Genomic DNA, 15,067 nt, shown 5'->3' on the forward strand with positions numbered 1-15,067 from the left:
TGAGCATTCCTGTCACCAGGATACACTTGCACACACTTCCACATGCCTGCACGCATGCACTCACACACTTCTAAACACAAAAACACCCCCAATCACCCACATAAACGTGACATACACACCCATTCACACTGACATCCATACACAAACACCGCTGACACGTGCTCATTTACTCGCCCCCTCCAGCGCATACCCACATTCACACCCCTCTGCCTCCCTGACCAACATGCATCCATTCACGCCCCCCCCTCCGGACAGAATAGACGCAGTCTCCCTCCACCCCCCCTTCCACACCATACATACGCACTCACCCCATCCAACCGCATTCACCAACATGCACGCACCAACCTCACCCCACTTTCACGACATCACACCTGCACTCACACGCTCACTCACACACTCACACATGTACACACACCCCTCCCGCCCCCTCCTCTGTCAGATGATCACTTACCTCGTCCTTCGAGGAGGTCGTCAGGGAGGGGATGGGTCCCGGCACTTCGACTGCCGGCAGTGCCCAGCCATCAGGACACAACCACGCCGTATTACGGGTCGTAATACGGCGTACGGCGTTCTTTTGGCCTAGCGGTGCTGCCATTGGAACCACCTCTTCCCCGCCGACCGCAAGCACGACTGCTGCCATATTTCCTCCCGATTTCAGGCAGATAACTGATGGCAGTCATAATGCAGTGGTCTTAAAACTGCCAGCACTGGCGGTCTTTCAGCGTCCGCGGCTTTGTCGGTCTTCTAAAAAGACTGCCAAAGTCGTAATGAGGGTCAATGTATTTTTGAGGGGCTTAAGTGCAGAAAGAATGTTCTTTGTTGAAACAGATCTTGATGGGTTTAAGAAGTGATGTATCTTCTTCAGCTTTAGTTTTGAATAGCTCTACTTGGGTGGTGTTGCCAATCTACAAGGAAGTAATAGTAAAGTGTATTGAGGAACATCCACAGGTTAAATCGTCTATAGCAGTTCCAAGTAAGGGGATCCATGAACTGATGGTGGAAAGTATGTGTGTATGTATGTATGCCTGCGGTGAAGTCTGAGCAGTTTTTTCTGAATTCTGTTAGAAAAGAAAGCGTGTATTTAGGAGACTTAGAGGTTAGGGCTTTATGGTTCACTTGTGGAAGGGGTACAGTTACTAGCCATGGTAAAATCAGGATTGGCACTGTTTAAGGGCCATGGTGATCTGTTTAGTAGTAGTGAGCCTCGACTTTTAAAGTAGCCATATATAAGAAGTAAGGAGATTAATAGCACTGCAACATTACCTAATCTTTTACTCAAATGATTTTGTTTACTTAGCTCAATATTGTCCTAGCAGACAGAGATTTGCAACAGCCTATTACATAATGTAACAGCTGTATTTGTGGAGTACACACTCACTTCCAGGGACGTCTTCTGGCAGATGATGGATGTTTATTGTTATTCAACTCCATGGTACTAGCTTAGGGCCAGATTTAAATTTTGGTACACAGAGTATTTTCCATCACCCTGGCATGGGACCTAACGTCTGCCAGGACAAAACTACTTTGCCTCCCCTACTTAGAAATGACCATTCCAGTGGTATTTGTTTTTTAAAAGAAAACCCAGAAGTGGGATTTTCTTTCAAAAATGAAAAAAAAGAAGAAAAAAAAAGACAAGGGGGTGCATAAGACATTTTTTCACTGCCCCTTACTGCCAGGGATTTGCTGTCAGTAATGGCAGTGGTGGCCAGCCCTTTAGGGCGGGGGGCCCACGCCCCCCCACCTTTTGCCCCTCATGAAGAGTGTCTGTCAGGCTGAACAAAGGCCAGCCTGACAGACACTCTTCATTTTCAGTTCCTGGCTACCTGAGCTGAACTTTGCTGGGCTGAGGAGGTCACAGCTCCTATGGGCGTGACCTCCTCGGCTCAGCAAAGTGGCCTCGAGGCCCTCCCTTGGGTGACGAGGAAAGCGTCACCCATTGACACTCGCCCTGGGCACTTCAGGTTTAAGACCTGAAGTGCCCAGGGCGAGTGTCAATCAGTAACACTTCGTCACAGAGTGGGGTCACCAGTCTCACTGACCCCATCCCACTCTGTGACGAGGCTGGGACTGCAGCCTTCCCTCATTGGCTGACCTAAGGGAAGGTGGCAGTCTCAACCCTCCTGGGACCTGGAGGCTGAAGGTAAGTGTGTGTGTATGTGTGTGATGTTTTAAATTGAATGTTTGGTGCACACGTGCATGTTCGAGTGTTATGAGTGTTGTTAATGGATGTGCGCGCGTGTGTGTGTGTGAAAGAATGAGTTTGTGCGATCTTTTAAAATGAATGTTTTGTGCATGCGTGCATGTTTGAATGGTATGTGTGTTGTTAATGGATGTGTGTTTGTGCGTGTGTGTCTGTGTCTGTGTGTGAAAGAATGAATGTGTTTTTGTGTGTGTGTGTGTGTGTGTGTGTGTGTGTGTGTGTGTGCTTCCCGCCCTCCCCCCCTCCTAAAGCTGCCGGCTGCCACTGAGTAATGAACAGTGAATACTGACCTGTATGTCCGGCTATCTAAAGTAGGTGGGCAAACATAGAAGTCAGCCTCCAATGAGCTATACTCCTTCGGGCCATCAAAGGAGTGAACCATGGCAGGGACGGAGTAGTCTTCTCCAGGGGTAGACCAATGGTCCTCAGACATATAAATTGGGCAGGCGGACCATTATCTTGGGGTTAAGGATAATCGTTGCCATTTCAAAGGAGTATCCTTACCGCTAAAATATAAATCTGACCCCTAATCTAATTCAGAAGGATGAAAATCAGTGGACCATCAGAATTTGAACCCTTGACAGTGGGCTCAAATACTGATAACTGAAAATGTATTAGCTGACAGAGCCATCAGACCTGACACTGATAATGTTTACAGTCTTCTTATAGTAGAAATTTGTTAGACTTTTGGCTGAATCCACGGAGGTGGTACAGCCCGCAGCTCCAGATGGATTTCAGGTCAGTATTAGTACATCTTTAAACATCTGCTTAGAGTTTTCTAAGATTTTTGGTTTGGATTGTCCTTTTGTGTAATAGTGAATGATACAGTTTTGAATGAGATGCTAAAATATCTGACCACTGTAGACATCTGAGAGTGCCTGCAGTGATAGTGGGGAGCAACTATTGAACATAGGATGTTGTTTTATGAATAAGTGAGAGGACTGGAAATTTGTTGTTGTTCATACAAATTAGAATCATCCCGTTTGCGACTAGAAAAATGCTTTTTGGGATGTACGAAGCCCAAATTCCAATTCGGTAACTTGTTACCGAATCTCAATTTGGGTTTTGCAATTTGGTATTAGGAAAGGGTGTGTTCAGAGCGCCCCTTCCTAACACCGAAGCCGAAGGGTATGTACAAATGTTTTGTGACCAAAATGAGGTTGCAGAACATTGCAGATAAGCCATACGCAAACGGGAAGGGGTCCTCATGGGACCCCTTCTCCTATGTGAATGCATGCAAAAATATTTTTTGAGAGCAGGCAGTGGTCCCATGGACCCCTCCTACTCTGAAAAAACGAAAAGAAAAACTTTCATTTTTCTGTTTGAAATGCATCCCGTTTTCCCATAAGGAAAACAGGCAGCATTTAAAAAAAAACACAACTGCTTTATTGAAAATCAGACACAGACATGGTGGTCTGTTGTCTGGCAGCAGGCCACCATCCCTGTGAGTCCTGGTCATTCCCAACGGGGTCGCAAACTGCAACCTACCCCATCGATATTGATGAGGTAGGTCATTTACGACCCCATTGGGAATCACAAACAGTGTGCTTAACACTGCTGTACATTTTGTTTTGCGACTTGTAATTTACGATTACCAAACGGATCGCAAATTGCGAGTCGCAAAACAAAAGGTCGTACATCTGGCCCTGTATCTTTTCTAGATGAAGGCTACACCATGCGAGAATTGGCTTATGTTTTTGAATCATCATGTATCCATTTGGCATTAAGAGTTTGTAAAGGAGATTGGATGGAAATAAACATGTTTCCATTGATAATTGGTAAATCTAAGTTATGCTTGGAGATCATGTCCCAAGTAGTGCAGAGTAAGCACTCAGGTGCATGCGGTTTAGAGACATCACTGAGTCATGAGCTGTGTACCTGTTTTCTATGGTGGAGGTATGAGTAGGAACCTCTTCATCATTAACACTCATATAGTTGTGGTGTTGATTGGCTTTAGGGTAGCTTAAGTGCAGTGTGGGCAGCCCTTGCTGCTTTGACCAAGACAATAGGAGTTAACAAAAGTAAATAACAAATACCTTGGTGCAGGCTGGTACATATTTGTTTTAGTAAGCAGGACAGTCTTCTGTAAATTATATAAGAATGTGAGCTCTGTCAGTTGGTTGTTTGGTTAAAAGAACTCTGTTCTAGAAGTATTTTCATGCTCCAAGATGTCATCCAGGCTTGTAAAAGGCCAGATGATAACGACCATGTGGATAAGCGTCTCTTGCTAAGGGAATTGATGTATCTCTAATGACCTGAGCCCACGAAGAAGAGCTGGGGAAAGAGCTAAGAGCCATATGTACTAAAACATTTTCCCATAGACACAGAATGGGTAAAATCATTTGGTACATCTGGCCCTAAATGAGCCACATACCAATGGTAAGAGGGAGGAGGCTTGAGAGGGTCTGTTGGCCTGCCTGGACTGAGGTAATGCCAGTGGAGATGTGTGAGCAGCTGGCAGAAGACAGTGGAGATCAAAGGCTGTTCTGTGGGATATTGAGTTACAGCCATTGTGAAGGAGAATGCAGTCTAATGGGAGTGCCAGGCACTGCACTTCCATGGATCACATTTTGAGTCCTGAGCTGTTGTTGCTGGATTCAAGGTGTACTTTGTTAGCATTAACTCCTTCCTGCTATTACTAACAAACCCTAAATGTAACATCAGGTATATTTCTTCTGAATAATTGTTTACCACAGGCTCTTGTGTAGATGGTGGCAGTTCAGTTTTCGTGAAGTCCTCTTTAGCCCAGTTGAATCTGCCCCAAAAGCTACCCTCAGACAAGTGCCAGGAGCCATCAAATCTGTACATATTATCAAAATCCTGCATGCTTTATATTAACTTCTTATGCAAGATGGTTGCCTCTTGTAAGCTTGTGTGTAGTACATGAAAAAGTCATAGTGAACAAAATAAAGCAATAACTTTGGGTGACTTGGGAATGTTTGGATTCTGGAACTTTCACAAAACAGAGAGTAAGACATTGAGAGACAATCTCTTTTTTGCAACGAAATTACAAATTATCTTTTTATTTCTCTATTTTATGTTATGTTCTGTTTTATTTCTAACAACCACATATGTCAAAGCTTCTTGGTACTAGGGGATAAAACACTAACACAACACAGGTATAAAGCTAAAAATGAAGGATGTCTGAAAGTGGATTATTTGTTGGTGTGAATGGTAGTCCATCACAAGTAATATTGTCCCTATTCTTGTTAGTTCCCGTAAAAGTTTCAGTAATTTAAAAATAAGCTCAACCCGAGATAGCTATGTCACAGAACAGACAGACTTAACGTGTGAGGCAATTAGAAGTACCAAAACAGTTAAAAAGTTGAAAGCACAGCACAATATCAATAGCAATCCATTTAATAAAAATAGTAAGCAATGTAATGAACAAAATGATGCCAAAATGACAAAAGTCAAATTAGGGGAAGCAGAGATGTGAATTTTTAAAATGTTAAATGACAATGGCACCAAAAAGTGTTAAGAGCCAATTGCTGTTAACTGGTTGCATTTGACTGGTACCTAGGCATGATTTAAGGCCTACTATGATGGGCAGGTTTCTCCCACTCTGATGTTTTACCTTCTGACATAATCTCTGAAACAGAAGTTAAAAATCCTCAGCGGAGGCAGCAGGCTTTGGGCAATAAGGACTCCACAAGGTTGAATAGTTATCGGACAACATCCTGGTGAAGCCGTTTGATAGTAGAAGCTCTTTGTGGGAGAAAGTCAAAACTTACAACCAGCCAGATGCTTTTGTTGCAGATTTCTACATTCCGACTTATCAACTTTGTGGAGCTCAGATTCCTCAAGGGGGGCAATGCTGTAATAGGTAGCCAACCAGGGCTACATCTGGCTGGATACCTTCTTGCGATGTTCCACCAACATGGAATTTCTGCTGCGGAAAATCTAAGAGTGTGAACAACCTGAATCTCTGGTCCAGCTGCAACGCACCTTTGTCAAATTCACTTAGCATGTTTGTATTGGTCCTCTGGAGGTCTTTGGAGACCAAAACTTTTCAAGTCAGAGGTTTTTCAGGATGATAGGAGGAGTACGCTTTCATACAGTCAAGGGTCCCAAGACCTCAGGGCCATCACTTTGGGGTTAAAACTCACTCCAGTAGAAGTCACCAGCAGGCTGCAGGGCATGTCTGGGTACAATTGGTCAGCTGGGAGCTTCAAGAAGCAGGCTACTTTTGGCAGCTTGTTGTGTCCCTGTAGGAGGTCAGCCTTTGACACTTGGAGTCCTCTATTTTGTCATGTGCACAAATGGGAGCAGGTCCAGTCTTTCAGGTCTCCTCGCAGGTCTCAAGAGCAGGTGTAGTCTTTCTTTTGTCTTCCACAGGTTCAGTATTATGCTGAAGAGGGTGCCCAAGGCTGCCACATTTATGCCTGTCAGTAGTCTGTGAGCAGGGGTAAATTCTGGTCCCTCCATAACCAATATGGAAAATGTCCCCGAGGTAACCCTTTTGCAGCAGTTCCTGTTTGCCCTACTGCATACAATCCCACAGTGCCCCTCTTGACCTAAATTGAACATGGCAGAACCTATCCTCCCCTATGTATAGCTCCCGTTTCTACTCTAAAGGTGTGGTCAGGAAAATGAGCAATCCGCCTCTGTAGTCACTGAAAATTGATTCTCAGGGCATCTCCTCTCCGATCTCCTCTCCGACAGGTATTGGTGCCTAGCTCACTAGAGGGACAAAGGAGGGGGGTGCTCATTTGTTAGCTACATCTATCTGTGACAGAGTAGGTCTCTTTAAAATTAATTGAGGTCTTGAGCACAGCCCGGATAGTAACCCTGCCAGAGGAACAGAACACGTCCCCATACAGAAGTTCTTTGTCTCAGCTTTGGGAGCATGTTCACAGCTCATCTTGTGGCCTATTCAGCTACAGGTACCAGTTGGAAGAACATGCTGTCTCAGCCTGGGAGCAGGTTCACAGCTTATCAAGTAGCCTATTCAGATACAGGTACTAGTTGGAAGATCATGCAAGTGGGATTCTAGGGGCTTTAGTACTTTAAAAAAGTAGTTTTTACAAAATATGTATTACAAATCTGACTTTATCAGTGAATTGGGCTTGTAATAAATATTTTCAAAAAAACAAGAATTAATTCCATAGGTGTTTCTTAGGTGGAAATAACATTGCTAAATGTATCATGGTATCCCAATGCTTTCTTATGGGACAGAGATAACTCTGGTTCAATGAAAATAACTTCTAATGTATTATCACTGAAACACGTTTTCCATTGAAATATGACATGTCCTACTTTTAAATACCATGCACCCTCACTTTTGGATAGTAAGGCCTACTTAGGGGTGACATATTACTATTTAAAAGGAGGGCTTAGGTGTGTCAAAAGGAGTTATTTTGACAGTTTTAATTTGTAGTTTTAAAACTGCACAGACATCCCACAGTGGTGGGTATGCAATCAGGTTTTTACTGTCACTGTAGTGGGTGGCACAGTGGGTGCTGCAGTCCACTAGTGATATTTAGCTTACTTGGTCTGGGTACACTTTGTACCATATACTAGGGAGTTACAGGTCAGTAAAATATGCTTATTGGGTATACAGCCAGTTTCTGCATGTGTTAGTGGGCAATTCACATGAACTAGGTCCTGGTTAGCAGCGTCCCAGTGCAAAAATAAAACAAAACAGCTGCATCATTCTAAAACACAAATGGGGGTCGATCATGCAAAAAGATGCATTTCCCTATCAGTGAGGTTTGTTTCTTTCTGCAAAACTGCATTAAGGGTATGGGAAGTAATTTCCTGTTGATTCTTTAGAATGTTTAAACTCTTAAGTTTTGATGTATTGTGTTTTATACATCTCCTCAAAGTGTGGTTACCTTCATCTGCTAACATTATATACCAATGTGAACTAAAATTACATAAAAATACACACTATAAAATAAAGGGCGACAGAGGAACTAATCCTCATAGTCATATAGTGTGTTTTATTCGATGTTTAACAAAGTATGAAAGGCGTTGCCATTAGCTTACCTCCTTCAAAAGCTTACCAACTGAGCTTACTTGTTTTAAGAAAGAATAACAATCATCTCTTCACTATTTTACTTTTCCTTCGTATGCAAGAAGATTAAAAATGTAAAGCTTAATATACACTCAGTTTGCCTTACGTCTGGCACTTTCTGCTCTTACTGTTTGCACATTTTCATTAGACATGTAGTCCAAATCCATAACTGTTGCATTTTAAGCAAGTACTCTCTCTGATAGTTGTAACAGAATCATACCATTGTTGGGGAGCAGTGGACACATGCATTCCAACTCCAAGGTATATACTGCACGACACCTACTTACAGAGATTCTATAAAGTTTCATCTGTACGAAGGTAGAGATATATATTAATTACATATCCATCGTAACACAGCATTACTCACTGGTTTCATGCCATCAAATTCACTGTGAAAGTAACATCACATGCCCTTTAACAGTTGCAGTGATGTCATAGGAAATACAGTCATATGACATCCAACCCGATGATAACACAAACCATGACATCATATAAAGCTTAACCTTGATGAAATTAAAGGAAGTTGATAAAATATAGTAAAAGTGTAATTGTTGTGTATGGGTGCACCAAAGGGACACCCAGAGATGGCGGCCCTTAAATGGCATAGCCTTGCCATCAGCTGCTGAACCAGTACTGCCCGAGTCAGTACAAAATGGACATAAAAATACATAATTTGGTAAATATCATACTGAGATGAAGTTAGACATGTATTTATTGTTCCACTTGCCTTAAATTTCTCTTGTTGCCTTTACGAACACATGAAATCCAAAGGGATGCCTGTTTGTGCTTGTTTGTTGTCATGTTGAGCAATGTACTACACATCTGTAAATGCCTACGAGCCGTATGAAGCAGGCTCAGTTTTGGGGAGATGAGGGATTAGGTGGTCTAGAACCCCCAGTCAGGGTTCCTCCTGGCCAACCCTGAGCCTCCTCACAATTGGAGAAGACTCATTATGATCTTGTTCTAATGCTGCATGTGGGTCTGTGGGCGCCACACAATCTGCTTAATCATTTCAACTACATAGTAATTGGAGCTGTTTAAAGTGTCAGAGTGGATTTGTGTGAAGTCAACAGGGAGGGCAGCTGATGTTATCACTTTTAAGAAGAAGATTCACTGATCTGAGGTTTATTAAGAGCACAGGTGTAGATGAGGGGCTCCTGGCAGGCACATATTGGCTCTCAACCGAGAGTGATGGAATCCATTTACCGCATGAGGAATATATGAGTAAGACCTCATAGGAGGGAAGTATAGCATGCTAAACACAACACACACCTTGCTGCCTATTTGAGTGGATAGGTGTGATGTAAGCAGGGAGGATAACTGATGTTATCAAATTGCTCCCTCTCTTCAAAGCAAAAGCAGGGTGTTCTGCGACACTCCCACTGCAATAAAAGATAATTTGCATCACAAGGTAATTAAGAGTCAGAGACTGACATGAAGGAAACAATCTCAAAAACATGCTTACCTTTGCCGAGAATAGTAAGTGCATGGGTTTATTTGATTTCTTCTGTGAAGTCATACCTCATTTGGGGCGCTATGTAGGGTGACTACCCACATTAAGGTAATAATGGACACTGTTTCCTATTGTGGACTTTTGTTGGATAATCTAATCCATTTTAGGTGTTGCAGTCTTATTTTGCTTCCACTGAAATAATTAGATCAACACTTCGGAAACTGAGCCGTTTAAAGTGCCTGAGTGGATACTTGTGAACTCAGCAGCGAGGGTAACTGATGTTATCACCTTGCTGCCTATTTGCTTAGGGACAGTGGGGTGTCCTGCGACACCCCTACTGCAACAAAAGATAAGGAGTACAAGGTAGTACATCACACACAGAGAGCTAGAAGTTAAACACCTCACTACATCATTCAAACTGACTAACAATCCTACATAAGAGGTACGGCAGTGATATCTCCACTCATGAGATGCTTTTGGATGTGTCTGGATAAAAGTGAAGCAATGTCATTGATACTAGACAAAGTAGTGTCATCCATGTTCTTTGCTGCATGCTTCATCAATGGCTACTCTGTCCCACCTTGACAGGATAGTACCACCAGTGTGGTCTCAACCTCACGGTGAGTGAGTTAAAGACAATTGTACTGGATAAATGCGGGATCCAGTCGATTAAAACCGCCTCTTTGTAAATTGAAAGATATTTACTTTGTGCAGAAGGTACAAAGGCAGAGTTAAAAACATTCCATGGATGTAGGGTGAGAGATTGGGCCTCACTCATACTTGAAATGTTTTTGCTTTTGGACCCCACGTCAATACACAAGGAGTCTCGGGCCTTCGTCATGGCAAAAATGGATCCTCTACTGTCCCTGCTCTCTCAAAATAACGTACAAAAAAGTAACAGCAAGACTTACCTCCAAACCACTCATTTGTTTTGTAATTCCTGTAGAAGGAATCACAGCTAATGTACCATCCGGTTATTAAACATTGCATTAAGTTTACTGTGCAGCAGAAATAGTGTCCCGACTCCCACTTTTACATAATATATGTAAAAGTACTTCAAACCGTGAATACACTCCAGACACAGCAAACGTGAGAAACACATGAACACACTGTTTTAGTATACCCGTTTACCTATACCAGCTCGACTTGCACCTATAACTTTAATGTTGTTTTATTATAGTGCATGTTCATGTACAGTGACATAATTAGATAAGTTCATGATGTTGTATGTTTGTGGTTTACCTTTTAGGAGATGTTCCAGCTCTCTGAGTATCTTAAGGTAAGCGAGCATCTGAATCCTAGACAACGCTTGTCTATTATAGTTTACAAGAATTACATGTTCCAATAGAAGACTTTTTATTAGCCAAATGTCGTATTTCACTATATGACAGAAAATATCAAAGCATGCTTCACAGTGGGAAGACTTCACAGTTTCCATTGACATTGAATTTCATAAAGAGATGGGGAGCGATACAGAGGGGCGGTAGGGGGAGGAGAAGGAGAAACAGGTGGAGAGGGAAACAGACAGAAAGAGAGAACGAGAGAGGAGAAGAAACACGCAAACAGCGTTAGAGATAGAGAGAGTGGCTGGGAGGTAAAGCAACAGAAGGTTTTCACCAAGGCCCCTAAAAACGTATTTCTTTCAGCCAGTATATAGTTCTGGTAATCATTCTAGTTGAAATACTTCAGTTATCCCTTTCAAGTTCTTTCTGCGTGTAATTGTTTGTGTTTGTATGTTCCATGTACTTTAATGTATTCATACTGACTCGCATATCCATGTGTAAGTCTAGGTAATGTAACAATGTGAATTTTGATTTGTACCTTGGTGTTTAAAGTTCTACTGTTCAGTGCCCCATTAACCATTATTAGTTACTGAATGATTTTGGCTATGAAAATATATCCTGAAAGCGCTGGAAGAATTTATATTTACGTTCCTATGTTTTGAATGTGATGCCCTAACCTTTCAGCAGGATTTTTTTCCATCATTTTTATCACCAGCAGAAAAAATGTTTAGTCATAGGAATGTTGAACTCGGCGAACATCGTGGATGTTTTGATTTATAATACATGACAAAAATCTTTTTTTTTAAAACCTTGATTAACTATTGGCAGAAAAAAATTCAGCAAGCAACACCAAAAAAGTATGTTTAGGTCTGGCATTAGCTACGTCTTATTAATTTCACGGGGAAAAAATATACTCATTATTCACTTACAAAAAGGCGCTTTCAGCTGGTCCTATTCATGCATTGGTCTGCTTTACTGGCAATTCATATTATTTCATATTTTGCTCCCACACGCCGTAGAACACACCGTGGAGCAACCCGCTTCAGCCATATGTTTCTCTTTTGTGTGATAACATTTACCAAAGCACAATGTCAACGTGCACAGAGAAAGTAGCGCCCCTCTGTCCCTTGATGAAGGGAATTGTATTATGTTCGGAATGGATATGAATACGAGGCGTGCAGGTTTCGTATTGTCCTGCAGATTCGTAGACTTTTCAAGCAGAAGAAAGAAAGTGAAAACATTTTGGAAACAGTCTCAGGAATAGTATATATTCTGAATACAGGAAGCGAGAGTCTTCTCGTGTAGACAAATCCATAATTGGTTCTTTAAGAGCAAAACTCGTTCTGGCAAAGTTCTGTAGCCCAAAAACTGATGCCTACTTTTAAGAACAGAACTCAGAGATAACATTGGAACATTGAGCAGATGATCTTCCCGTTAGCCTGGGATCTGAATTCAAATGTGATGTCAGTCACTGTGGTAAACCATGTGAAAGAAGCCCCTTCTTTACCAGGAAGCAACTGTGAATTCCCCAATATTGTAATCATGTTTTAAGACTATGATTAGCCATACATATATGTATGGCTAATCATATGTGGCCTTTCTATCTACGTACAGCCGTGGCCTTTCTATCTACGTACAGCCGATAAGATGAAGGTTAAGACTCAGTGAGCTTAACACACATGAAAACCTTGAGGAAATTGGCCTGTTTGTCAAAATATAAATTGTTACTCTGTTATGTCACTGTTGGCAATTGCCATGCTAAAGTGCTTATATATGGCACTCTTCTACATTCTTGTCAAGTAAGTACACATTTTAGTATTGGCTCATAATAGTTCCCGTGCCCTTGGTCAAACTCAACTCTATTCTCGAGGACTTTTTCAAGGTAGAATATTTAATAGGATGTTTTCATGCAAAACTTATGTTCAAACAAACCCCATGGTGTTGATAGCATTATATTACATATCATAAACCTTATTTTACATGTACTTGTTTTAAACATATTTCACTTGTTTTAATATTTATGATTAGTTTTTGGTACTGTGTGTTACACTGTTTCTCAGAGGATCTGGAGCGATACTTTTTGGTAACTGTCCAGGAAGCGCTGTGTTACCCCACAGGACTATTGTTCAAATTCTGCAAGGCCAGGAATTCATGGGACCAGGCCAGCTGCACTCGGTCAGCAATATTAACACCTATGAAAGCGAATACCCGTCTCGTCTAGGGCACCAATAGAATGTCCTGTTTAAATTCATTCTCGTGGGCGAAGACGAGCATGGATGTCATTTAGGGGTCGCCAGGGGTCTCAGCTGCGACCCTTGGCATGCCCCTTGCGACCCTTACAAGTGCCTTTGCGTCCCCTGGCTTCAGAGGTGGCAAAGTCAGTGCCTGAATATGCTTCAGAGGTGGCAAAGTCAGTGCCTGAAAAGTGCTTTTGAATATATTTAGTGTGCATGCTTGTAGTTGGGTGGGTGTGTTTACGTGCGAGAGTTGTGTAGAGTGTGTGTGTGTAAGGATGTGTGTTAGAGTGAAATTTAAGGACAAAGGGCTTTTGATGGGCGTGCGATGTCACTTCCGCTACCCCTAGCATTTTGGTGAATTGATGTTAATGAAGACGTGCACATGCTGGGAGGTATTTAAGTAGCATTTTTCATGGACGTGGACGCTAAATACCTTCCATGGTTACTTTACCAAAGAAAAGAGCAGACTGACCACAAGAGATAAATCTGTCCACTAAAGGCAGTGGTGGTTGGTGACATTTGAAAAGGGTGGGGCTTAAAACTTTTGGATGAGTGGCAGGTATCGAGCGTTGCAAGCGAGCCCAACCGTCATAAGGGGAATTTAGCGAGGGGCTGGGCAAGGCGGGTTCACCCCTGAGAAATTTTAGAAAAAAGAGTGGGGAAATGGTGTATTTTCAAGCAAGTAGGTTAATTAGCACAAAATAAAGTGCAAAATAAACCTGTTGCTGCAATATGTAAAGCCTAAGCCTGCAGATATATTTCAGTAAGTACTGGTTAACACATGATGACATGCTACACAATCACTGCCATTCATTCCTGACCAACAAAAATTAAATTCACAACTACTTCTAGAAGATATTCTATAACTTCTTGCAAGTAAAAAGGCAATTCAGTTCTGCATCTTATACTGGTAATGTATAAAGGATAGTATACAGAACAGATGACAACTGAAAACTCCCTGGCTTAGTCACAAGGTCTGCATCAAAGGCAAGGCTGAGGCCTCCTCGGATTTTCCTTTCCGACAGTTTACACTACACAGACTGCAGCCTGAGACTATACATACCACTTTGTATTGCCAATCTGCTCTGTTGTACTGTTACCGGGCCCGTGTTCATGTCCTGACAAATTACTTGAATGTATTACTTGCATTTGGGAGGGGTTGAAAAGACTGCTTTCCCCAGAGACATCTGTCAGGTCATAATCACTGGGCTCACAACGGGGATGGTCTGTAAACTAAATTTTACATTTGCATAGAGGCAGATGTCGAAGTCGCCCACTTTTCTTGTAAACAAGTCCATTTTTAATGCCATGAAATATGTCAGTGTTTGAGTTTGTTAATGGTAACACTGTTGCTTCTACAGGAGTATTAACATAAACAAAACAAATATACAGAATAAGAGCTATGCCATACATCTTGCCAATAGGCTATTCCATTGTCCTATCATGCACTGCAGTGCTTAATTTAAGGCAGGGGTTGCTGGTGGGGGGGCACCAGCACTTATTTTTGGGGGCCAGCACTTATTTTTCTGTGTCTGGCATTTACTGTGAGCAAAAGACACATATGTGAAAGACGGTGGTAGAGAAAGATGAAGTGTCAAAACAGGAGAAAGCAGAAAGCTGCAGGAGTGAGCTGAAGGGGCAGGGAGTGGCTGTAAATGAATTAAAGAGGCCACAGATGGCTTTTGGATTAGCTGCCTCAGTAGTCAGTGCTCGCATATTTAATTGGGCACTGGTACATTCTTATTTACAAATTAACCCCTCGGGTGCCCTGGATGCAATGGTTACGTCCTGGGCAGCATCGCTCGGGTGCCCAGGATGTAACCGTTACGTCCAGATAGGGGCCCTTGGGGGAAGCGCTAGGGCTCCCCCGGGGGC

The 15,067-nt window shown here is 42.3% G+C and overlaps 1 protein-coding gene across 4 annotated transcripts in view; it reads left to right on the top strand.

Annotated features, from left to right (window-relative positions):
- Positions 1-15,067, top strand: part of TRAF3IP3 (TRAF3 interacting protein 3) — a 229,544-nt gene that overhangs the window by 68,128 nt on the left and 146,349 nt on the right. For all 4 annotated transcript variants that reach the window (XM_069238632.1, XM_069238634.1, XM_069238631.1 and 1 more), the window contains one exon: positions 10,922-10,951. In XM_069238632.1, the coding sequence (XP_069094733.1) occupies positions 10,922-10,951 (30 nt within the window). The remainder of the gene's footprint in view (positions 1-10,921; positions 10,952-15,067) is intronic.

The sequence above is a fragment of the Pleurodeles waltl genome, chromosome 6 (assembly GCF_031143425.1).
Source record: "Pleurodeles waltl isolate 20211129_DDA chromosome 6, aPleWal1.hap1.20221129, whole genome shotgun sequence".
Classification (NCBI taxonomy): Eukaryota; Metazoa; Chordata; class Amphibia; order Caudata; family Salamandridae; genus Pleurodeles; species Pleurodeles waltl.